This window comes from Onychomys torridus, chromosome 1, assembly GCF_903995425.1.
Source record: "Onychomys torridus chromosome 1, mOncTor1.1, whole genome shotgun sequence".
Taxonomy (NCBI): domain Eukaryota; kingdom Metazoa; phylum Chordata; class Mammalia; order Rodentia; family Cricetidae; genus Onychomys; species Onychomys torridus.
In genome coordinates this window covers 160,394,204-160,418,414 of record NC_050443.1, presented here as the reverse complement: position 1 = coordinate 160,418,414, position 24,211 = coordinate 160,394,204, and the positions used below count along the sequence as shown (strand labels likewise).

Sequence of the window (24,211 nt, the reverse complement as noted above, 5' to 3'; positions counted from 1 at the left end):
AATCGCTGCACGTGTTACTGCGGGGCCGCTCCTGTAGTTAACCAATGCACACTCGGCTTCGTTTTCATCCGGGTTTTGGACAGGGGCAAGCATGGCACCACCTGTGAGATACTGCATCCCCGGTAAGTGAACGGTCTCTGTACGCAGTCCCATGCTGCGTGACAACCAGCTTCTGGGTACCCTTGGTTGATGCAGCATTTCTTCTGCAGGCGAACGTCTGTGTAACTTGGAGGAAGGCAGCCCCGGTAGCGGCACCTACACCCGGCACGGCTACATCTTTTCGTCCCTGGCCGGCTGCCTGACGAAGACCAGCGAGAATGGCGCGGTAAAGGGAGCGGTTACTCAGCCCGCGTTCTCCCTCAGACTGCCACTGAGTTCTGGTCCTTGGGCACAGGCACTGCGGACGCGTCTTTGGTGTCTCAGCAGCAGAACGCTTTGGGGTCTCCCATCTCTCCCAGCTGTGATCCCAACGCGGTGCCCAAAGCACAGCGGCTGCACACCGTTATGCTAATCTTAGCTGTGGATGCACTCACAGAAGGACGGAGGGGTGGGGAGGGGGGGATGCAAGTTGAGAGTAGCCCAGCCATCAGAGAGCTCCTTCTGGTCCTGCATCTCGACTATCCCTACGTATACCTTGAAGTGGCTCTACTTGCCCCCACCTCTGTGACATCAGTGTAATGCTGGCGATTTTCAGTGTCCTAATGCTCTAAGCTCTCTCTTGCCTCGAAGCCTATGCACGTGCAGTCTATCTGGAACATACTGCCCAGCCCCTGTAACTAACCGCTTTTAAGTAGCCTCGATAGTTAGTCGGGTTTTTTGGTTTTCCTTTTCTTTTTTTTAACCCCCCTCATAGAAGCACTTCTGGACCCACTTACTGAAAAACTGGGGAGTTGGGGATTTAGCTCAGTGGTAGATCCTCAGCTCAAAAAAAAAAAAAAAAAGAAAAGAAAAGAAAGAAAGAAAAAAGAAAGAAAGAAAAAAATGGGGTTTTGGTGGGAGTAGGATTGTTACGAGCAAGAATCTTCCTCCAGAGTACTTATTTAAATATGTTACTCTTGATTACATTGACCTCACTATATTCTTGCCTATCTAGACTTTTAAGTGTAGCCATGCAGTGGTACACGACTGGATTCTGCCTGTTTATTGACTCCGTAGATTTCTCTTGAGCACTTTCATGTGTCTTGCAGTGCTGCTGGGGCTGGGCTACATGTGTCCTGTGCTACTGGCTACATGTGCTATTGGCTACTGGGGATATAACCACGAGCCAAACACACTTAGGAAGCACAGGCACAAATCATAAACAAATGCACAATGTGTTTTGCTTGGAAATAAGATGCCTTCAAAAGAATTGCACAGTACAGTGAGAATATGTAACATGCTTTATGACCGTTATTCTAGATAGTGAAAATAATATTTAGGTTGAATCATCTTTAGGATGCTAAGTAGAGGTGGAGGAGTGGAAAGAATGCGATTCTGACATAAAGAATGGGTTAAACACTGGACTTTTGATTTATAACCTGTTTCTATGTTCAAGCTATCTATGTATTATTTCTCCTGCAGTTATACATAAAATGTTTATACATTCAAAAAGAAGGACAAATACTATAAAATTGTATTACATGAAATATGGAATATACAAATTCATAGAGACAGAAAGATCAGACATTATCTCAATATGGAAAAGAAAGGAATATAGAGCAATGATTTCCTAAGTACAGAATTTCTTTTTTGTATGATAGAAAAGCCCCACAAATGGACAGTTGTATCAGGGTATAATATCATGAATTAATAAATCAATACAATTAATGTAATTCATGAATGTCATAAATATAGTTATTGAATGAATACTACCAATGCAGTCAATGAATACCACAAATGTAATTAATAACATGAATGTAATTCATGAATATCATGAGTGTAATTAATAAAAAAAGAATGGATTAAACAAACAATTTGAATTAGGAAGAAATTAATAAGTTGGGGATACAGCAAAGAGCAAGAGAAGTACTGCTTTTTTTCTTCAAAGACAAGACTCGGTTACATTAATTGCCATTATGCCATGTTCAAGAGAAAACTCAGACTGTGCCTTTTAGACGGGATAAAACAAGAATTACCATTCTATAGCATCTAATTGTAAATCCTATCTTGTGCATTAAAAAATAAAAATAAGCAGAATAACTGGGGGAAAAGATCAAGATATCCATAAGCAATATGACTGTATACAAAGAAATTCCAAGAGCATCTTCAAAAATTTAGAACTAATCAGAAATGTTCGTATGAAATCTGGCAGCCTGACTCTAATGGTCTCTTGTCCTCTTTATTTCCTAAGCTTTCTTTTTAATATTTATTTTATATATACGAGTGACCTGTCTACAGGTACATCAGAAGAGGGCATCAGATCCCACTAGAGATGGTTGTGAACCACCATGTGAGTGCTGGGAATTGAACTCAGGACCTCTGGAAGAACAGCCATTGCTCTTAACCGCTGAGCCATCTCTCTAGCCCCTAAGTTTTCTTTTTAATTTGTTAAAATTACTAATGTCCTCTGCTATGGGTTACAAGTATAACTATAATATGCCTGCCCTTGTGACTCTACCTTCCTAAGACAATTCTGTATTATTCGAAAACTGCTGTTATCTTTACTGAGCACTTACTTAACCAGTGCATCAACTTGTTTACTCTCTTCATAGCTTCCTGTGGTGTCTGTGATGAGAGAAACAGAGTCCCAGCTGCTTCCAGATGTGGGCGCTGTTGTCACCTGTAAGGTGAGTGGATCTGAGTCTTTGTGCTTAGGCCAAAGCCCAACTGCTGTGTTCTGCTACTTGATACAGTAGTCACTAGCTAGATGGGGCTGTCTGAGTGTGTAAGTGTTAAAAGTTCATTCTCAGGGACACGCATGATGGCTCATGACTTTAAGAGGCAGAGGCAGGTGAATTTTAGGACAGCCTGGTCTACACATTGAGTTCCAGGACAGCCAGGGCTACAAAGAGAAACCCTGTCTCAAAAAAAAAAAAAAAGGGAAAGAAAAATTTGTTTTCAGCCAAGCGTGGTGATTCACATGTATAATCTCAGTATTTAGGAAACTTGAACATTAGTTCAAGACCAGAATGGGCTACAGAGTGAGACCTGGAGCCCAACTCTAGCCACATTTTAAGTACTCAGTAGTAAGCTGTGGTTAATGACTGCCATACTGGTTGGCACATGACAACTTGGCCAATCTGGGACATTTCTTGATTGATGTTTAATATGAGAGGGCCTAGATCATCGTGGGCAGTGCCACCACTGGCTGGGATTATGGATTGGTATCACTATGCCTATGTTATAAAATGCTGAGCTAAGAACTTAGGTCTTTGTGTAGACAAGTATTCTACCAGCTGAGCTCCATACTCAGTCCTCGGGGATTTGACAGGAGGTACAAATTAATGCTGTATGTGCCAAGTGCCTATAATGTTCAGTATATTCCCTCCTCATCTCCATCTTCTACCAATTTTATAGTTTATTTACAACTTTCTATCATTCTCCTTCTCTCCTTGTCTCCTCCCTCACTTCCCCCATCTCTCCCAGGTCTTATAGAGCCCAAGTAGCCTCAGACTTATAGTGTAACAGGATGACTATTTATTGATCCTCTTGTCTCCATCTCCTAAATGCTGGGATGATAGGGGTATACCACCTTGCACAGCATCATTCTTCTCTCTTTATAAACTATTACAGGGAAAATAAATGTGTTATTCTAAAAATATTGAAAAGGCACAATGACCTCAATGTCAGGTATTAGCTAAAATGTAAATTTAAGTTCCATCCACAGACCGGTTTCTTAGTAAGGACTGGTAAAGGTCTGGATTTGTTACCATACACTGTATATTTATGTAAGATTTAGTAGGCTTTTTGTTGTTATTGTTGCCTTATTAAATACTTTTTTTTTCTTTTTTTTTTGGGGGGGGTGGTGGTTCGAGACAGGGTTTCTCTGTGTAGCTTTGTGCCTTTCCTGGAACTCACTCTGTGGACCAGGCTGGCCTCGAACTCACAAAGATCCGCCTGCCTCTGCCTCCCGAGTGCTGGGATTAAAGGTGTGCACCACCGCCACCACCCAGGGTCTTATTAAATTTTGAGCCAGATGGTGGTGGTGGTGAGCACCTTTAATCCTAGCACTCAGGAAGCAGAGGCAGGTGGATCTCTGTCAGGTCTACAGAGCTAGTTCCAAGACAGCCAAGGCTACACAAAGAAACTCTGCCTCTACCCCCCCCCCCCCCCCCACACCCCCCTAAAAAAAAAAAAAGAGTTGTTTTGCTAAGGCTGCTATGTACACTTGCTATGTAGACCAGGCTGGTTTCAATCTTGAGACCCTCCTGTTTCAGGATCTGTTATAACTTGGATTGTATTCTAGACATTCACCACCACATCATTTAGGCTTGGATACTTCTTTAAGATCACTACTGTATATTCTCATTTGATTCCCATAATAACGCTATCAGGTAGCCACTGTGGCTTTTAACCCACAGATGTTTCTTAGACAGAGATAAATAGGTGCTAACTTACTTAGATTGGCTGGATAAATGGCTAAGAGCGCTTGCTGCTTTTCCAGACACCCACTTTGAGCAGCTCACAGTTGCCTATGACTTCAGCTTCTGGGGGATGAATCTAACACTTCTAGCCTCCATGGGCACATGCACTCAGGTGCACATACCCACATGCAGACACACACATACATATAATTTTTTGAAATGAAATAAAGGGCTGGGGATATGGCTTAGTGGTTAAGAGCACTTGTTGCTCTTGCAGAGGACCTGGGTTCAGCTTTCAGCACCCACATGGTAGTTCACAACCATCTGTAACTCCAGTTCTAGGAGATCCATTCCCTACCTTCTGACCTCTGGACACCAGGCACACAGGTGGTACACATATATACATGCAGGCAAAACATTCATTACATAAGATAAAATAAATCTAAAACCAAATCAAACAAAATATTTAATCTATTTAGTAGGGTTACTTGGACTAAACTCCTAATAATTCTTGTTTCCTGCTCTAGTTCTTTGAATAACCAGTAACTGCTCCTTTGATGCTGATCCTGTCTCTGTTCCCTAGGTCTCTAGCATCAACTCACGTTTTGCCAAAGTACACATCTTGTATGTGGGGTCCACACCACTAAAAAACGCTTTTCGAGGAACTATCCGGTAAGATGTGCTCTTGTGTTTGTGTTTGCCTCAGCACAGGGGTAAGGCTAGGATAGTGGGGAAGACTGGCATTGGTGGAGCAATTATAGCTCTTTTTCCTGCCGCTTGAGCCTCTCTGAATGCTCTGCTTATTGCTGTTCATCCAGAGAAAATGTTACATGAGCAACAAGGAGTGAAAGCTGTTAGTAATAAAAGAGGATTTCAAAGAGAGCAAAAAGGGGCTGATGATACATCTCAGTTGATGGAGAAGCCCCAGATTAGATCCTCAAGAGGGACATAATTCAGATGTGGTGATGCTTGCATGCCTGAGAAGTTCAAGATAATTGTTGGCTATATAGCAAGTTCAAGGCCAGCCTGGGCTGCACAAGATCCTGTCTCAAAAAGGACTGAAGAAAGCTGTAGACTAGCAGTGTCAGGATAAGCCAAACCAAACACAGTAGAAGCCACTTAGGAAGTGCTTTCGTGTGCTTTTTTCTTAGTATTTTGTTCAATGTATATGTGCTGACCCACATACTACAGCACACATGTAAAGGTCAGGATAATTTTGTAAAATCGATTCTCTTTCCATCTTGATGTGGGTTCCAGAAACTGCAGGGCAGCTACCCACCAACCCCACAGTTCCTCAGAGTTTTCTTGAGTGTGAGCAGCAGGAAATATTAGATAAAAGGATTTATAGTGTGGAGATAAATAGATAGAAAATACAGGATAGCCTCGAGAGGGCCTGGAATCTTTTCCAGCAGGCCCTGACTATCTCTGCCTTAAGGTATTTATAGAAACGCCAAGGGGTAGAGCAAAAGACCTCCCCCCAGCACAGCCAAGTGCAGACCATCTCAGACACCTGCACTCAGGCCCGTGGTCCAGTCATCCTCTCTCTGTGGACCTGCTGGGTAAAGCCATTAGGAACCTGAAAATGGGCTCCCACAAGAAACTTAGCTGATCATCAGGCTTAGACAGCAAGCATCTTTATTTAGCCCCTGAGCCATTTTTATTTTTTCTTTCTTTCTTTCTTTATTTATTTTGGTTTTTCAGGATAATGTTTCTCTATGTAGCTCTAGCTGTCTCACTCTGTAGACCAGGCTGGCCTCAAACTCACAGAGATCCACCTGCCCCTGCCTCCCTGAGTGGGTGATTAAAGGCATATGCCACCATAATCGCCCAGCCTTTATTTTAATTTATTGTTTATTTATTTTAATATTTAGCCTTGGCTGGCCTTGAACACAGAAATCTGCCTGCCTCTGCTTCCCATGTGCTAAGATTAAAGACATGCACTACAATGTAATTTTTATTCTTTAATATTGATTGAACCCAAGGTTATAAGAAAATTTTATGGAGGGGCTGGAGAGATAGCTCAGCAGTTAAGAGTACTTGCTGAGAGCCAGGAGTGGTGGTGCACACCTTTGATCCCACTTCCGGGGTCCAACCTCGACTCCAGTTCAGGTCCTGAGGTGGGGAAGGGGTAGCAGAGCAAGAAAAGATTCTGACCACCAGGTGGACTGCACTCTAGTGGCCCCAAACAGCTCGGGCCATCTTTATTTACACTTTAACAGAGTTTTTCCTACCAGGGTTCCATGAACAACTTTACTATTGGCTCCTATTTTTGACTTTAAGAAATACATCACAACTTAAGGATTCATAGTGATCATCATGAAAAGCCCCCATTGTTCCCTTTATGCTTCTCCAAATACACCTTCCCGCCCCCTGCATAACCTTATTCTAGACACGGAGGTCAGCATTTCTGCTGGGTTAACTAAGTATTGACGCAGACACATCCTGCTCTGCAGCACGTATGTCAGCTGGCAGCTACTTGCTGTTACAAAGTTAAAAAGTAATATACATGGGCAAAGGGCTTTAAGGGCAACAATATTCAAAGCCAAACAATTCTTTCATGTCTGAAAGATACGCTTTTATCTTGTAGGAAGATTCCCCTTTCTACAGGAGGGCCCCATGTCTCAATCTCTCTGTAAAAGGCAGACCCCGATAAGGTACTCTTTTCCCATCTCACTGTACCATACTTCTTCCACTAATAGAAGAAGCTCCTGTGTATGGTAATGATGGATCCACATTTTACATGGCATTTTTTTCTCATTGGCTCACACTAGATCCTATCATTGGTTCTCTATGCTTGGTGTCCAGGGAACTTACTGTCAACAGTTGGCACTGTGTGTTCCTGAGGATCTTCATGTGTGTACATACCCTGCTCTCCTTTACAGAACCGTGAGACATGGTTAATGTTCCAAGTGCTATTTTCTCATACGTGCCTGTCTCTATTGAGTCAGAAAAGTTCCCAGGATTAGGAGTTGTAGTTAGTAATTCCAGAGAAGAGATTTGAGAAGCATTAACCCCCTGCTGAAACTTAGGGGAAAACATTTGAGAAAGAACAGAGTTTTCAGGGGAAATTACAGCTGTTTTACATATGACTGAAAAAGTAAAACTAAAAACCACCCAAAGAATCACCAGTATAATGAGGGAGAAAAGAGCCAGCAAGCTGCAGGAACTCTGCAAATTCCTGTGCTGTCCTGTGGACTGCTGGTCCTTGCCAAGTGAGAGTCCGTTTCTACAGGTGCCTTGCCTTGCGGAAGCCCATTGGACAGGTAGTCATGTGCTGATTTGAGACTAGGCTTTGGGCTCCCAACGTCCTAGCACTCAGGAGGCAAAGACAGACAGATCTCTCTGTGAGGCCAGCCTGCTCTACAATGCAAGTTCCAGGTCAGCCAGGGCTGTTATACAGAGAAACCCTGTCTCAAAAAAAAAAAAAAAAGTACTTGTTGCTCTTATAGAGGACCCAGGTTCAATTCCCACCACACACATGGTAGCTCTAGTTCTAGAGGACCAAACAGGCATACATGTAACATACATATGTGCTCACAGGCAAAAAGAAAAGAAAAAGGGTTGGGGATTTAGCTCAGTGGTAGAACGCTTGCCTAGCAAGTGCAAGGCCCTGGGTTCGATCCTCAGCTCAAAAAAAAGGAAAAAAAAAATAGAAAAAGTTTGTGGGTGAAATGGTAGATTGTTGTGTGGCTTCTTTGAAAAGAAACGATTATACAATTAGTATAGTATAGGTGAAATTTTTTAAATTTTTTAATATTTTTTTTTTTTTTTTTGCAAAAGTCCTATAGTCTGACTGTCCTTAAGTTTCCATATGTAGCCACCAATGACCTTGAATTTCTGATATGCTTTTCCATTGTCAAGAGTTATCAAAACTATTGTTCTGTATTGTCCAAGAAAGGGTATATGTTTTATTATTTCCTAGGAATCAATGGGTAAAAACTAATCGTTCTTTTTTGTTTTTTTTTCCTTTAAATAAATATAGCAAGGAAGATATCCGAGCAACTGAAAAAGACAAGGTTGAAGATTGGTGGTTTGGGTCTTTGTTTTTGTGGGTTTTTTTCTGTTTTTGTTTTCCTATGACTTCAAGAATTTTGCTTTAGCTAGGTGGGGGTGGTGCATTCCTTTAATCCCAGCACTTGGAGGTAGAGCAAGTGGATCTCTGTGAGTTCGAGGCCAGCCTGGTCTACAAAGGAAGTTCCAGGACTGCCAGGGCTACACAGAGAAACTTCATCTTGAAAAAAAAAAAGAATTTGGCTTTGAAAAGTATTGTCCCCAGAACTGGATAAATGACTTGAACATTTATGAACACTTGCTGTTTGTCTGGAGGAACCATGTTCTGTTCCCAGCATTCACATAGTGGCTCACAACCCCCCGTTATTCCGGTTTTAGGGGATCTGATGCCCTATTCTGGCCTCCATTTGCACCTGCATACATGTGGTACACATAACATACATTTATGATAAATAAATCTAAAATATAGATGGATGGATGGGTGGACAGTAGCTAGGCGTGGTGGTGCATGCTCACCTTTAACTCCAGCATTCAGGAGGCAGAGGCAGACAGACCTCTTGAGTTTGAGGCCATTCTAGCCTACATAATTAGTTCTAGCTCAGCCGGGACTTTAAAGTAAGAACTTGTCTCAAAACAAACAAACAAGGAAGGACTTATTATCCCAGGGAATTTCAGAAATCCGTAAGACTATATAGTCTAAGGAAATTTAATACATTTCTTGCTATAACATATGAAAATCATATCACCGTCCCTTTCTTCCCATACAAGATTTTTTCACTCAGTTGACCAAAATGGTTAGGCTCTTATTATCACTAAAATTATTATCTATTCATTGTGGCACATGTTTTTTATTTCAGCACAGAGGAAGCAATGGCAGGTAGATGGACCCCTGTGCATATAAGGCAGGCCTGGTCTACATAAGTTCCAGGTTAACTAGGGCTCCATAGAAAGACCCTCTCCAAAAAATAATAAATAATTAAAAGGTATTATTAGGCTAGGCAAATGGGCAAGTGCCTGCTAGGCAATCGTAAGGACCTAAGTTTAGATCCCTAGTCACGATGTAAAAAGTGGGGCTCAAATGTATGTGTATAACCCAAGTGCTAGGGTGGAGAATATGGAACAGGAGGAACAGTAAGAGACCCTGTCTGAAAAAATAAGGTGGAACCGAGCATAGTGGAGCATGACATTAATCCCAGCCCTTGAGAGGCAGAGGCAGGCAGATCTCTGAGTTCAAGATCAGCCTAGTCTAGATAGAAAGTTAAGGATAGCCGGTGCTATAGAGAAAGACTGTGTCAAAAAATAGAATAAGGTGGGGGGGGGTCACCAAGAAAGACTCCTGATGTCAGCTCTGACGTCAACACAAGTGCACATCCTTGTACATAGTATATGTGCTCTGCACATACAAACTTTATTATTGTGAGATAAGATCTTGCCATATCGCCCAGGCTGGCCTTGAAAGTTGGTGTTTATTTATAACTCCTCAGTCTTCCTGACCCAGTTATACTACCTTTGTATAAATTCTTTTAGTAATATGATGATACTGAAACAATGAACATTTGAATTGACAGTGATGACACCTCTCTCCTGGGATTAGAAAATAGCCTGGCTCTACTGGGTGGTTAGTAATTTCATGTGGACCTAATTCATACCTTTTATTCCTGTTTGTTTTTTTGTAGGTTGAAATTTACAAGAGTTTCCGCCCGGGTGACATAGTTTTGGCCAAAGTTGTATCCTTTATTCCATTAGCTTTCTGGCTTTTTGTCACAGGAAGAAATGAAACCAGGCACAGTGGCACATTATATAATCCTAGCAAGCACTTGGGAGGTGAAGGCAGGAGGATCAGGAGTTCAAGGCCAGCCTGGGATACATAAGACTTGTGTTAAAAAAGAAAAAAAAAAGTTAAGGCAGTGGTGGCACACACCTTTAATCCCAGCACCTAGGAGAACAGCCTGGTCTACAGAGTGAGTTCCAGGACTGCCAGGGCTACACAGAGAAACCCTGTCTAGAAAAAAAAAAAAAAAAAAAAAGTATAAAAACGGGAAGTGCGTGGCAGAAGGCCATCGTGCGTGGAGCCCCTCTTTTCCTTCACTAGTGCTGTGTGACTAGATCTCCCTCGGTGATGCACAGTCCAATTACCTGCTGACCACTGCTGAAAATGAGTTGGGGGTGGTGGTAGCCCACAGTGAATCAGGTAAGTTGTTCCTGCTCCCTAGTCCGTTTCCCTGGGAACCATGGTTGTCTAAGAAGCGACAGGCACACACATACTTAGATGTGATATAGAGAACAATATTTTGATAATTATAGGTATCACCATGGTGGGTCCCATAGAACTGTGACACCTAGTGCTAAAGATGTAGCTCAGTAGGAGAACACTTCCTTAGCATTCACGCAGCCCTGGGTCCAGTCCCAAGCCCCCAAGAAATCACAAGATAATGTCACCTAGTGATGTAGCTAGCTGTCTTAGTGTCTGTTGTTACACACTGATGTTTGCCCGGTGTTGGAATCTTACTCCTCACTGTTGAACAACACAGCTCAGTGAGTAAGTAAGCTTAGCGTGATTCCCTAAATGTCAGAATAGGTAACTGCCTCCATATATCATGGAATAAAAGAGGCTTCTTTATTTTTCCTTAAGTGAAACTTTTTCCCTTAATGCTGGGGGTGAAACCCATGGTCTTTCATATGCTAAGCAAGCATTCTACAGTTGAACGTTCCCACGTCTAGCTGAAAAGAAAAATAGCCTCAGCAGAGTATTTGGAGTCACATCTCCAACACTAGCTTTTGTCTTTTTCCGTCTAGGTGTCCAGATGGTTCCCATCAGCTGGTGTGAGATGCAGTGCCCTAAGACCCACACTAAAGAATTCCGGAAAGTGGCCAGAGTGCAGCCTGAGTTCTTACAAACCTAAGCACACTTTACCCCATATGACAGAGTCAACTCTTTCCAAGAGTACGAGTGTGAAAGAACGTCAAGATGCCGTGGTCTTTATTAAGGTACCTGTAGTCAGCTCACAACCACTTCTTAAAAAATCTGCCAGAAATGCATTCATGTTGTAACGACCACCTAAGGCCCATGCAGCCAAGACAGGAAGATTGTTAGTTCCCAAGTTTGAGAACAGCGTGGGCTAGTAAGACTCTTTCAACCAAAAATATAAAAAAGAAAATGTACTCCATTTGAAACACTATTCTTGAGAAACAATGATTTTTATTCTCTTGGCTGGTGAATCTTATATAAAGATATTCAGCAAACAAAACCATGTTATATTGGAAATAGCTTATGCCTTTATAAATATGTATATATATATATGTATTTTGCTATGACTAGGGAAAAAAGACATGCTTTTCATTTGTTAGTGGTGTAATTTTCTTATTTCTTATTCTGTGTGCTTTATGAGACCAGGCCAAGCTTTTTCATGTGGATGCTTGGGATTTGAACTCAGGTGCTCATGATTGGATAGCATTGCCCTTACCTGTTAAACCATCTCCACAGCTCCCACTCTCACTGGTTAGAAGGTGAACTTGCAGTGAACTTTCTCATTGTGTTTTTTTCATTGTTTTGTATTTTGTGTGCACCACTTGTGCCCCTGGAGGTTGTGAGCCTCCAAAGTACTCTTAATCACTGTGAGCCATCTTTCCAGCCAGCCACCAGTCTCTCCCACTTTTTGTTTTGTTTTGATTTTTGAGACAAGGTCTGATTAGTGTGTAGACCAGGCTGGCCTCACTCACAGAGATCTACCTGCCTCTGCCTCCCAAGTACTGGGATTAAAGTCATACACCACCACACCCATCCTCCAATCTCATTGTGTGTCCGTGTGTCCCAAGTGCTTCTTCATCCTAGGTGCTAGCCATTGGGTCAAGTACTTCATATAAACCCCTCAGTAACACACATAGTGAAAACTATTGAGCATGGTGATTAAAATTGCACTGAGTAGTTCTGAAAATGTTTGCTAAACATAGTAATATTGTGACAGAGGTATCCCGGGAACTGTTAACTCTGAATTGACCGTAGAGACATTGCTACCTTGTGAGAGGTCAAGGGAGGTTCGGGAACAAGACCAAAAGCAATTGTGGAGACATTGGGTAAGTGTGAAGGTCCTCCATTCAGAGAGCACCCTGGCAAATGCAGAACCAGAAATCAAGGCCTAAGTTTGGAGGAGGAAATAATAGCTGTGAATTAAGCATGAAGAGATTGATTGTACATAGATGACTCTTGTTGACACGTTCAGGAACCTGTAAAATCAGTGCTTTGTCAGTGGTGGAGGTGAGCTCTGGATTGAGGCTCACCTGGTTTTGTAATCTCTAGTTGTCAACTTTCAGACAGTTAGTGTGTTTTGTTTTGTTTTGTTTTATTTAGTGTGTGAGTCTCTACTGTGTGTATGAGTGTAGGCATGTGTGTGGTCAGAGGACAGCTTTTGGGAATCAGTTGTCTTACCTAACCTTAGTTTTGGTTTGATTAGATGGGCTTTAACTTTTTTTTCCTAATTACATTATATGTCACAAGTATGTACCATAGCACATATGACACCACGTGTGTGTGGAGGTCAAAGGACACCTTGTAGGGTCAGTTCTCTCCTCCCACCTTTCTGTGGGTTCAAGATCAAGCTATCTCACTGGCCCCCACCTTGTTTGGGGGCCAGTCATTCTGGTTTCTGTTCCATGTGTGTTCTAGGCTAGCTAGCCCGTCAGCTTCCAGGTAGCTGTCTGCACTTCCATCTCACTTAGGACTGCCGGCATCACAGATGCACGCAGCTGCTTCCAGCTGTTTAATGGGCTCCAGGGATCAAACTCAAGGCAGGCTGTGTAGCAAATCCCTTTCCACACTCAGCCAGCTCTCCAGTCCATTTTTGTCTTCCTCCTTGTTTTGTCCTTTGTTTTTCGAGACAAGAGTTTCTGTGTAAACCTGGCCGTCCTGGAACTCGCTCTGTAGACCAGCCTGCCTCTGCCTCCTGGGTGCTGGAACCACTGCCGGGCCATTGTTTGTTTGGTTTTTATTTTATTTTTATGTACATTGTTGTTTTGCCTGCATGTATGCCAATAGTTTCAGATCCTAGAGTTATAGACAGCTGTGAGCTGCCATTGCAGGTGCTGGGATTGAACCCGGGTCCTGTGGAAGAGCAGCCAGTGCTCTTAACTACAGAACCATCTCTCCAGCACCGGCACCAGGCCATTTTAAAATAAAAATTAATACTGTTCTCTTTTGTATATGTGTGAGTCAGAGGTCAGTTTGGTAGTGGTCGGTTCTCTGCTTCTACCTGTGGGTCCCAGTCATCAAACTTGGGTTGCCAGGTTTTGCTTCAGCACCTTTGCCTGCTGAGCTAAAGCCAGTCTAGGCTACAACAGCAAAAGCATCTCAAAAATACTATTTTTTTGTGAATTAACAATAGGGCCTGTCTTAGGGTTTCTATTGCTGTGAGGAAGCACCATGACCAAAAAACAAGTTGAGGAGGAAAGGGTTTATTCAGCCTTCACAGCACTGTTCATCATTGAAGGAAGTCAAGACAGGAGCTCAGACAGGGCAGGATCCTGGAGGAAGGAGCTGACGCAGAGGCCATGGAGGGTAGCTGCTTACTGGCCTGCTTTCTTATAGAACCCAGGACCACCAGTCCAGGGATGACCCCACAATGGTCTGGTCCCTCCTCCATCAATCATTAATTTTAAAAATGCCTTACAGCTGGGTCTTATATAGGCTTTTCTCAATTGAGTTCCCTTTCAGATAACTGGCTTGTGTCAGGTTGGCATAAAACTAGCCAAGACAGGACCACATGCAGTTTGTTGGTTTGTTTGCTGTATGGGAATCAAACTCAGGGCCTCACACATCTTAGCACATGCTTTGCTGCTGGACTTGACCCAACACATTCGGAGTCCTAGGATTCAAGCCCAGAATTGGAAATAGAAAGATCTTTTGTACCTTTGACCTACTTTCCCACATTGCTGACACTTGCAAATTTTTGGGCTGGAGGTTCAGTGGTAAAGAAGGAAAAGAGAAAATATGACCAGGCATGGTGCTACAAGGCTTTAATCTCAGTACTCAAGAGGCAGAGGCAGGCAGATCTTGGAAGCCAGCTTGGTCTATATCATGAGACTATCAAAAAAACAAATGGGGTTGGAGAGATGGCTCAGCACTTAGAGCACTTCCTGCTCTTGCAGAGGACCTGCATTCAGTTCCCAGCACCCACGTGGTGGCTCACAACCATCTGTTACTCCAAAGCCCTCTTCTGACTGCTGTGGGCACCGGGCATGCATATGCTACACGTACGTACATGAGGCAAAACATCCATACACATAAAAAAGGAATTCTAGATCAGTCTGGGCTATACAAGACTTTTGCCTCAAAGAAGTAAGGAAAAAGAAAAAGGAGCAGGAGTTTGAGGTTGTTCTCAGCTAACATAATTGAGTGCCAGCCTGGATGACAGGAGAACCTGTCTCAAGCCATCAACGTCAGCTGTTGACACTGACAGCCATCAGTGCTTATTTCAGTTTCTTCATTAGAATCTCAGGGTTATATTGAAGGAATACACAAAAAATTGCTCGGAGCATGCTAGTATGGTAGGTATTTGTTATATATCTGATGTGTGTATCTATAAAGTATCAGGCTTCATACTAGATAAAACGAATTTTTCAGGTGAGGAAAAAAACGGTAGTTTGTCTTTATGCATGCCTGATTCTTTCCCAGAATTGACACCTTGAATTAAATGTTGGTTCAAAATGTGCAGCGCTTTGCTACATGGGAGGCCGAAGCAAAGTCCTACCTCTTAAAAAACAAATAGATAAGTTTAAAAAAAAAAAAAAAAGCCTATTTCTGGCTTGATTAGTTTTTTCTAACACCACCTAGAAATGTGCTAAATGAATGTCTTGGCACCAATTCTACATTTCCCTTTATTTCTGAACGTAGCAACCCTGGAAAAGCCACTACCATTATCCTACAGATGTATAAACCAAAAGTTCAGGTTGGTTGGTGGTGGTATAAGCCATTAATCCCAACACTTGGGAAGCAGAGGCAGGCAGATCTGAGTTTGAGGACAGCCAGGGCTACCCAGAGAAACCCTGTCTGGAAAAATAAAGAAGCCATCACAAAGAAAAAGCAGACTAGGGATGCAGCTAATGGTTCAACCTTGGCGGGTCCCATCTTTAGCACCAAGTGTGGATGAAAAGCAGAATGGAAGACAGTGAGGACTCAGAGCGCATGCCTGCTGAGTTGTTTCACCCTCAACATTGCAAGGACAGACCTTATGTTCACCTGAGCAGTGTGGTTTGCCTGCAGCCATTATCGACTGCTTTTTGAGGTCCAGGCTGACCTCCAACTCAAGAGGTGGCCCAGCCTCCCTAATATTAGGATTAAAGGGTACACACCCCAGTGACATGTCTCTTCCAAGGCCACATGTAACCTTCCCCAGACAATTCCACCAACTAGGCACTAAGCATTCAACCATGAGCCTGAGGCTATTTTAATTCAAACCACCTTGGCTCTTATGTGTGCTGTACGTGGATGTGCGTGTGGCACGCCGTACATGTAGAGGTCATGCAACAACTTTGTGGAGTCAGTTCTTGCCTTCCATCTTTACATGGGTTTGAAGTATTGGGCTTGGGTCATTACGCTCAAATGGCAGGGGCTTCACCTGCTGAGAGCCACCTTGCCAGACCCTCTAATGGTGGGGTGCACACATACACCCGTGTGCACCATGACAATGCTAGAAATTAAATCCAGATCCTATGCAGGAACAAAAAGTGCTTGTAACCATCTCTCCAGTCTTTCATTCTTGAACCCTACACAGGTGAGGTGACTCTGTAGTGCTCTATACTAAGGAGCCATATTGGAAATCCAACCGTTACCAGTTTCTTTTCCCAATTTACAAGGCTGCAGTTTTAGTTACAGCTCATAGTACTATATTTAAGGCTGGTTAAAAGATGCTTTTATGCACATGGATGTTTTCCCTGCATGTATGTTTGTGCATTGTGTCCGAGGCCATAAGAGTGTTGGATACTCTCAGAGTAGCCAGTGCTATTGGCTAAGCCCAATCCTCCACCTGTCTTAGTGTACACTTCAAACTGCATGCTGAGGCTTCCTCAGGTGACAGGCATATAACACATCAGACAGTAAAATATTGCACATCACTCTTTTATTATACTGATCTGGAAAGAGGTTTAGTATTTATGCCCAAACGAGTTCTGAACCCACATGATAGGGTCAAGCAGCTAGAACATGATTCAGACAGTGAAAGACAAAAACCTAGACATGATCAAGGGGCACTTCACCTCTACAAGACAAGGCAGAGGAACTCTAACACAGCAAGAGGCACTCCTGCCCCTTGAGGACAAGGAATTTATCCCATTTGCTATGAGGAATGGCTTATTTTCTGGTGACCACATGGGACTATTTCAATCACCACTAGAAACCTCAGAGGGGCTTTTGTGTACTGATAAATATATATGTACCCCCCGTTTTTTGTTTTTTGTTTTTTTTTTTGTAAAAATGAATGTAACACATAGACTTGACAGGATTGATCCCAACCTTCTGGGGCCAGCAGCTCCTTTAGTCAGAGAGGAAGTTACTTTCACCCTCCACTGGAATGACCAAAGCCCCCAGTTACCTAACAAGGGTGCAGGACAGGCTCCAGGGACAAAATTGGGCTGCAGCTTCTCATTGGTCATACCACAGCATGGTTCTTCCCAGACCTCTTCCTAAGGCAGACCCTTAGTAAACAAAGGACTAAGAAAAACTGCAATTACTACCTCTCAACTCTCCTGCTAAGGGGAGCCGTCCCTGGATGTGGACCAGGAACCTGCACCCAGAGGTGTTATTCCGACTAGATTCTATGAAGGGAGTGGGTGCAGGGGATAAAATACTAAAATGGGAATGGGAGCTGCAGGTTCTCATCTGCAGCTACAACCTAAACTGAAGATCCTACAGACGTAGTCAGCGTGACAGGTGTTGGGGAAGGGTGCCGGAGGCATAAACAGGCAGGGAGGAGGGTACTGGGGTAGGAGTCAGCCTGCTTGCCTTCACTTCTTGACCTTGCCCTGAGCAGCCACAGCTTCCATGGCTTTCCGCACGGTCTCTTCATCTCCCAGGAACTGCATGGGTTTGACAGGCTTCAAGTTCTTGTCCAATTCATAGACAATGGGGATGCCAGTTGGCAGGTTCAGCTCCATGATGGCCTCTTCTGAGAGACCTACAAGAGCCACCATCCATGTTCAGCCATGGACAAAGAGTCCGCATGCGCATATACACGCATGCGCATGCATGCATGCATGCATACATACATACATACACACACACATACCATCTACTAGTGGCAAAGCACTACATTGGGACAGACTAGACATCTTCTAATCTAGTGTAATAGTGGATCCATTTCCCCAAGGAACAGCCCCAGTTACAACTCTAAAGATCATGAGAAAGAAACACAAAGAACATGAAATAGTACACAAAGATTCTTAGATGGACCACCAACAAACTGCAGAAAGTTACACCACAGGTATCTCTATGGATGTAGAAACCCTCAGTAGAGCAGGACTGTGTGCTTCTCAGACATCCTATAGTTAGTCTATCCATCTGCCAAAAAAATTAGTCATTCTGGGCCTCTAGGTCCCCAGGGAGGGAACAGTTGGGATTTATACTAAATCAAGTTGTGACTAGTTTCAACTGGCACCCCTAGAGCAGGTGGGCATCTATAACTCTAATACATATCAAATCACTTAGCGTGTGACTGTTGGTTTCACCCTGTATGTATAGCAGAGTGTCAGCGGCCCACTATCAGTGCTCTGCAACCACACTTTCTATGGACTTGGAATCAGGGTTTCATTATATAGCCCCAGCTGGCCTAGAACTCAAAGTGATTGTCTTGTTTCAGCCTCCCTGGTACTGAGATTGGAGTATAAGCCACACCCAGCTAGCAAACCAAATTTTGAGAAAAGGAACAAGTTTTTCCATAAGTCCATCTGTACTGTCAGATCTTTCCCAGAGGTCTCCTTCCTACAAAGTCTGATTGGTGACAGTTCTGCCTAGGAACTAAGGTGGGCTACCTTCTTATCTTTAAGGACTCCTAAGGAAATTCACATACCCTCCAGATGCTTGACGATGCCCCGAAGGCTGTTGCCATGGGCTGCAATCAGGACTCTTTTCCCCTCCTTGATCTGGGGGACGATTTCTTCATTCCAGAAGGGCAGTGCCCTGGCAATAGTGTCCTTCAGGCTCTCACAGGAGGGCAGCTGGTCCTCAGTAAGGTCTGCATACCTGCGATCCTAAGCCACAAAAACTTATTTCAAGGCCGCCGTTTTTCCAAGTTGCATATATAAAGAGCTTTCATGTGTATCAATTCTATCTATCTCAGCTCTTAAGGGACTAAGTGACTAGTGAAAATTTCAAGGGTCCAGAATATATCTAAGAACTTGGAAAACAGGATCCTCAGTCATCATCCTGCACCCCCATTCCCTAATCCAAAACATATAACTTAAAAGGGGGGAGGTTTATAAAAACAAACAAGGTTTCCCAATTCATGTTAGTTTGCAGTTGATTTTTTTTACATAAAGATGTGAACAAAAGGCACTCCTCTCAGATACATATCGTTTTAACTTATAACAAGTGAGGGCCATTACTTAGCAAAGGGAAATTATGCTAATTATTCCATCATAAATTATAAGGTTAATGACATTAGATAGACACACAAAAGCAGCCCAGGGGCTGGAATTAAAAGCCCTTGTTCTAGAGGACTCAGGTTTGGTTCTCAGCACTCATATGGAGGCTCACAATCATCTCTAACACCAGTTCAAGGAACCGATGTCTTCTGACCTCCCAAGGCACCAGGCATACATGGGGTACACATAAAAACATTCAAGCAAAATACCCATACACATAAATTTGAAAAATAAAAATGAGTGAGGCCCATGCTCTAAACCCTAGCACTGATTGAGTGTCCACAGCTGGATTTGACCATACCTTGCTGATATTGCTGTAGAAGGGATGATCAGGTTCCATCGGAGGTGGTGGGACATCATAAGAACGCCTCCAAATCTTTACCTGTGCCTCACCATGCTTAGCAGCAGTTTCTGCTTTATTGAGACCAGTCAGACCCCCATAGTGTCGCTCATTGAGGCGCCAAGTCCTGACTACTGGCAGCCACATCTGGTCAATGGCATCCAGGACTGTCCAGAGGGTCCGGATGGCTCTCTTCTGAACGGAGGTGAAGCAGATGTCAAATTCATAGCCAGCATCTAGAAATTAACAAGTGCCAAATGAGCAAGGTACGGAAGCACTTGCCTTTAACCCCAGTACTAGGGAGGCGGGTCAGGTGGATCTTTGTGAGTTCAAGGTTAATCTGGCCTACACAGCCAAGTTCCAAGACAGCCCAGGCTACAGAGTCCCTGACTCAAAAAAAAAGTGCCAGGTGAGAAGCTAACACAGCCTAACCTGAACCACAACTGTTATATACACAAATCTCTTACATAGGAAGTCTAAATGAAAACGACCTGGGGTAAGGTGTGGTGGTACACACCATTAATCCCAGCATGAAAGAGGCAAAGGCAGGTATTACTGAGTTGAAGGCCAGCCTGGTCTACTTAGTTCAGAACCAGCCAGGGGCAGTGAGACCCTGTCTAAAAAAAAAAAAAGTAAGAAAACTATTTGGCAAACTGATTATTCTTACAGCCTTTGAGGGCAAATTTGTTGACTTAAAATCCCAGTGCTTGGAGGCACAGGCAGGCAGAGTTCAAGGCCAGCCTGGTCTACAGAGCTAGTTCCAGGATAGCTAAGGCTACATAAAACCTTGTCTCAAAAACAAAAAGCAAACAACAAAAAGTACACCTTTTATTGGCTCACTAATTCCTAACTATATTGTTAGCCTGAGGGCTGTGCAGCTTATTCTAACACCTAGAATGTTACACCTAAACATATTTTTAATGTTTCAGTTGAGAGAAAAAAGGATCATAGGCTTGGTCATCCAAGTTCAATCCCCAGAACCCACATAGTGTAAGAAGAGTGCTGACCACAAGTTGCCCTGATCTGCGCGCACGCACACAGACAGACAGACACACACACACACACACACACACACACACACACACACGAATGGGTTTAAAATTTTTAAAGGAGCCAGTCAGTGGTGGTGCATGCCTTTAACCCAAGCACTTGGGAGGCAGAGGCAGAAGGATCTCTGTGAGTTTAAGACCAGCCTGGTCTACAGAGGGAGTTCCAGGATGACCAGGGCTACACACAGAAACCTGTCTTGAAAAATCAAAAAAATGAAATAGAAATTAATATAAACACTTGAACTCTGCTTAAGTCCTGGCTGGCCTTTCTAGAGACCTCATCATTGGTCCTTAAGTCCTAGCTAGCCTTCTAGAGGATTCACCCTGGTCCCACACCAAACTGATTTATTTAGTCTTCACTAAAATCCTACAAGGTTACAATCCTCTCAACCCTTTTCTACCAGATTTGGAAAATAAAAGATAGAACCCGGGATGGTGGCAGGTGCACTCAGTAGATGGAGCCAGGGTGATCTTGAATTTAAGACTAGCTTGGCTTATCTTTAAAATTGTGAATTAAGGAGCTGGCTGTCCCTCTCAAGAAATACTCTTGTTTTCTCTAGCACACAAGGCCCTCTTCAAAAGCAACCACAAACTTTTCTGGGCATTGCTTCATAATGAGATTAACAACAGTTATAAACAAAATGGGAAGTCAATTTTCCTGTTAGTCATTCAACTGACAATGAGGCCACTGAGACCAACTATTGGGAGGAGGGAAGATTATTCACCAGGAAGCCACCATCACCCACAAAAGACAGATCTCACCCCTCAGCCTCTGGATGAGGCCCTGAAAACTGACTACCATCACACCCTTTACCACCTCCTTAGCCAAAAGAGGAAGGTCTCCCCAACAAAAGGCTGAGTCACTGAGATACCCACAGAAGGAGCCTCAGCTTCCATGATGAAAAGCTACAGCCTGTTCCACTGCAATCATTTCCTCTTGCAAGGAGGGCCTCACACTGTGGCTGCAAATAGTTCCCAAGGCCAAAGTGATCCATGCTTAGACTCTGACAAGAATGCCTCAGGATCAGAAGCACATAGATACTTCCTTCAGCTTGCCATTTACAGGATACCTGGAGGTACAACGGTCACGGAAGTGTGGGCACCATTCTCGCCCAGGGACTCCTTCCTTCCTCAGCCTAAGGCTGCGAGGATAGTCTCACTAGCTTCCTCCCGAAATTTCAAGATTTTGTGTCACTTTATCACTCACAGTCGTTTTTGCTTTTAGTCTTCCATTCTGTAATTGTCTGATACCTTTAGAAAGATACTAAAATTTTACATTGGCTTTTCTCCTCTCTCTCTCTCCCTCTCCCTCTCTCTCTCTCTCTCTCTCTCTCTCTCTCTCTCTCTGTTTTTCGAGACAGAGTTTCTCTGTGTAGCCTTGGCTGTCCTGGAACTGGCTCTGTAGCCCAGGCTGGCCTCAAAGTCAGAGATCCACCTGACTGCCTCCCGAGTGCCGGTATTAAAGGTGTGCGCTACCACCATCTGGCTTCTCTCTTTGAGCCAGGCTTGCTGTGGTGGACATTGGTCTGTGCTCTAGATCCTCCCTTCAGTTCCTGAGTGCTGAAAAGATTACAGGTGTGCAGCACCATGTGCCGTCTTACCTGACTTTCCCAAACCTAATGCTACCAATATTGAAGACTGAAATTGGGGGTGGGAGGTGGGCAGCAGGAGAGATGGCTCAGAGGTTAAGACCATTGGCTGGGAAGAAAAAAAAAAAAGACCACTGCCTGCTCTTCCAGAGGTCCTGAGTTCAATTCCCAGCAACCACATGGTGGCTCACAACCATCTGTAAGATCTGGTGCCCTCTTCTGGCCAGGCAGAATACAGTACACATAATAAATAGATCTTTAAAGAAAAAAAAAAAAAAAGACTAAAATGGGGTCTATTTTCCAGGGAGTACAAGTTCAATGTATTATCACCTTAGCAGAGAACAGAGGCAGTTAACTTTGTCCTGAGCTAGGCATCAGCCAACTACCATAAACCTATACAGCACTGCATGCCATAGAACTAAAGATTACAAATGGCTTCCTTCACCAGCGCCTACCTTTCTCTAGCTCTCCTACATAACGTATCCCCTCTCAAAGCATTCTCATTCCCTTGCATCAGGACTTCATGTCCAAAGCCGTCCTTCTTTTGAAAAGGCTGTACAAACTAGACAGTACAACCAGGACACAAATACAAAGATCATTTCAACCAAGCATCAGCAACTTTTCACATAGCTGCTGCTATGTCCAACTTAGAAAGATGCAGGGCAGGATCGGCCCTAACCACCAAAGGAAGCACCTCTTCACTCCAGGGATTCTCCTGGTTGCAGGCAGCAGGATTTGCTTCTTTATTAGCCTTCCAAAATCACAGAGAACAGTAGGTGGTGGTACAGGACACCAAGCCTGAATAGGCAAAGGCAATCTTTATCTCCTGGACGCTTCCACCCTTTGCCCAGCCTCTGTCCTTGGCTACCAGCCCGCCAGTTCCTCACTAGTTACTCCACCCAGAAATGGGGCAAGGGCACTGGATTAGAGCTAAGTAGGTATGACCTTGGATAAGTCTTCCCAGCCACTTTCTAAAACTATAACCGGAGGCAGAGATGAAAAGGAGAGGAATAAAATATGTCTGCTTTGGGGCTGTAGAGAACATCAACTGAAATCGCCCACTCACATCTCTGGATTCGTTCTGGTCACAGTATTTGTGGTATGCTACTGAGCTACAATGCTCTCAGAAGCACGCGGGTTTCCAGGTGTCTGACGCCATCAGGCATCCCCACCTAACTCCCCCCACTGCCCAGGCCGAGCCTGTGGCCTGCTGCTTTGCCTTGATTCGCAGGCGCCTCTTAGGTAAACTTGGGTACAGCAACTGATGTCACGGGGCATCCTCCGCCAGCCACCCAGGCCCTCGTGGTACCCTAAGGGTTCCTGGCTGCCACAGGTGGGGCTGCTCGAACTAGAAAGGGAGATTTTCGCCTAGCGGCGTCTGCGCCCTCTTTTTGACACAACCCATCCCACTCCAACGGGGTGACCTTGAGGAACGGGCTTCCCACCTTGCGTTCACCTCCCCAGATGCAAACTCGGCTGGAGAGGCCGTCCGAGGTGCATGCCTCTCGACGGGGCGCGGAGGCTCAGGCGGCCTCCAGCCCGGCGCGGGCCCCGCACGCCACCCCGCGCGCGTCCTGCTCCTACCTCGCAACGCCTGTCCGCCGCGCTTCGCCTCCTCGTGGCCCGCCGGGCTCAGGTCGGCGTCGTACCAGCCGCTGAAACGGTTCTCCAGGTTCCAGGCGCTCTCGCCGTGCCGAATCAGCACTAGCTTGTAGGCGGCCATGGCGACAGGCAAGGGGATGCGGCAGGGACTGAGGATCGCTGAGATTCCGCTCGCAGCCCGCCCCGCGACCGCGCCTGCGCACTCGCGCTCCCCCGCCCCGCGACCGCGCACTTTCTCCCTGAAATCTTTCCACTCGCTCTACAGACCTCCGCCCGCTAGGTGTGCGCATGCGCCCCAGGCCAGTTCTGCGGCCTGTGAAGGGGGGCCAGGAGTGCGCAGGGGCGGCAGTGCGCATGCGTCGTGTACCGCGGTACCCGCGTGCGCCGCGGCGGTCACGGAGCGCACGTATGCAGGGAGGGCGGAGGATCCCGGCGGCTCGCTTCGGGCGCAGGGTGCCGGCCCCTCGGTGCTTCCTCCTGAGGCCTGAT

The 24,211-nt window shown here is 44.5% G+C and overlaps 2 protein-coding genes across 2 annotated transcripts; one reads left to right on the top strand and one right to left on the bottom strand.

The window, feature by feature from the left end:
* The first annotated feature begins 67 nt into the window (after nucleotides 1-67).
* Nucleotides 68-12,160, top strand: Exosc1 (exosome component 1). Its single transcript, XM_036175994.1, has 8 exons — nucleotides 68-122; nucleotides 210-325; nucleotides 2,691-2,765; nucleotides 5,086-5,174; nucleotides 8,485-8,518; nucleotides 10,190-10,240; nucleotides 10,620-10,704; nucleotides 11,310-12,160. The coding sequence occupies exons 1-8, from the start codon at nucleotides 92-94 to the stop codon at nucleotides 11,414-11,416; spliced, it is 588 nt and encodes a 195-aa protein (XP_036031887.1). The 5' UTR covers nucleotides 68-91; the 3' UTR covers nucleotides 11,417-12,160.
* Nucleotides 12,161-16,607: 4,447 nt separating this feature from the next.
* Nucleotides 16,608-23,955, bottom strand: Pgam1 (phosphoglycerate mutase 1). Its single transcript, XM_036169391.1, has 4 exons — nucleotides 23,705-23,955; nucleotides 19,444-19,718; nucleotides 18,569-18,749; nucleotides 16,608-17,677 (listed from the first exon to the last, which is right to left on the bottom strand). Exons 1-4 carry the CDS (start codon nucleotides 23,841-23,843, stop codon nucleotides 17,508-17,510), a joined length of 765 nt encoding a protein of 254 aa, XP_036025284.1. The 5' UTR covers nucleotides 23,844-23,955; the 3' UTR covers nucleotides 16,608-17,507.
* Between the last annotated feature and the right edge of the window lie 256 nt (nucleotides 23,956-24,211).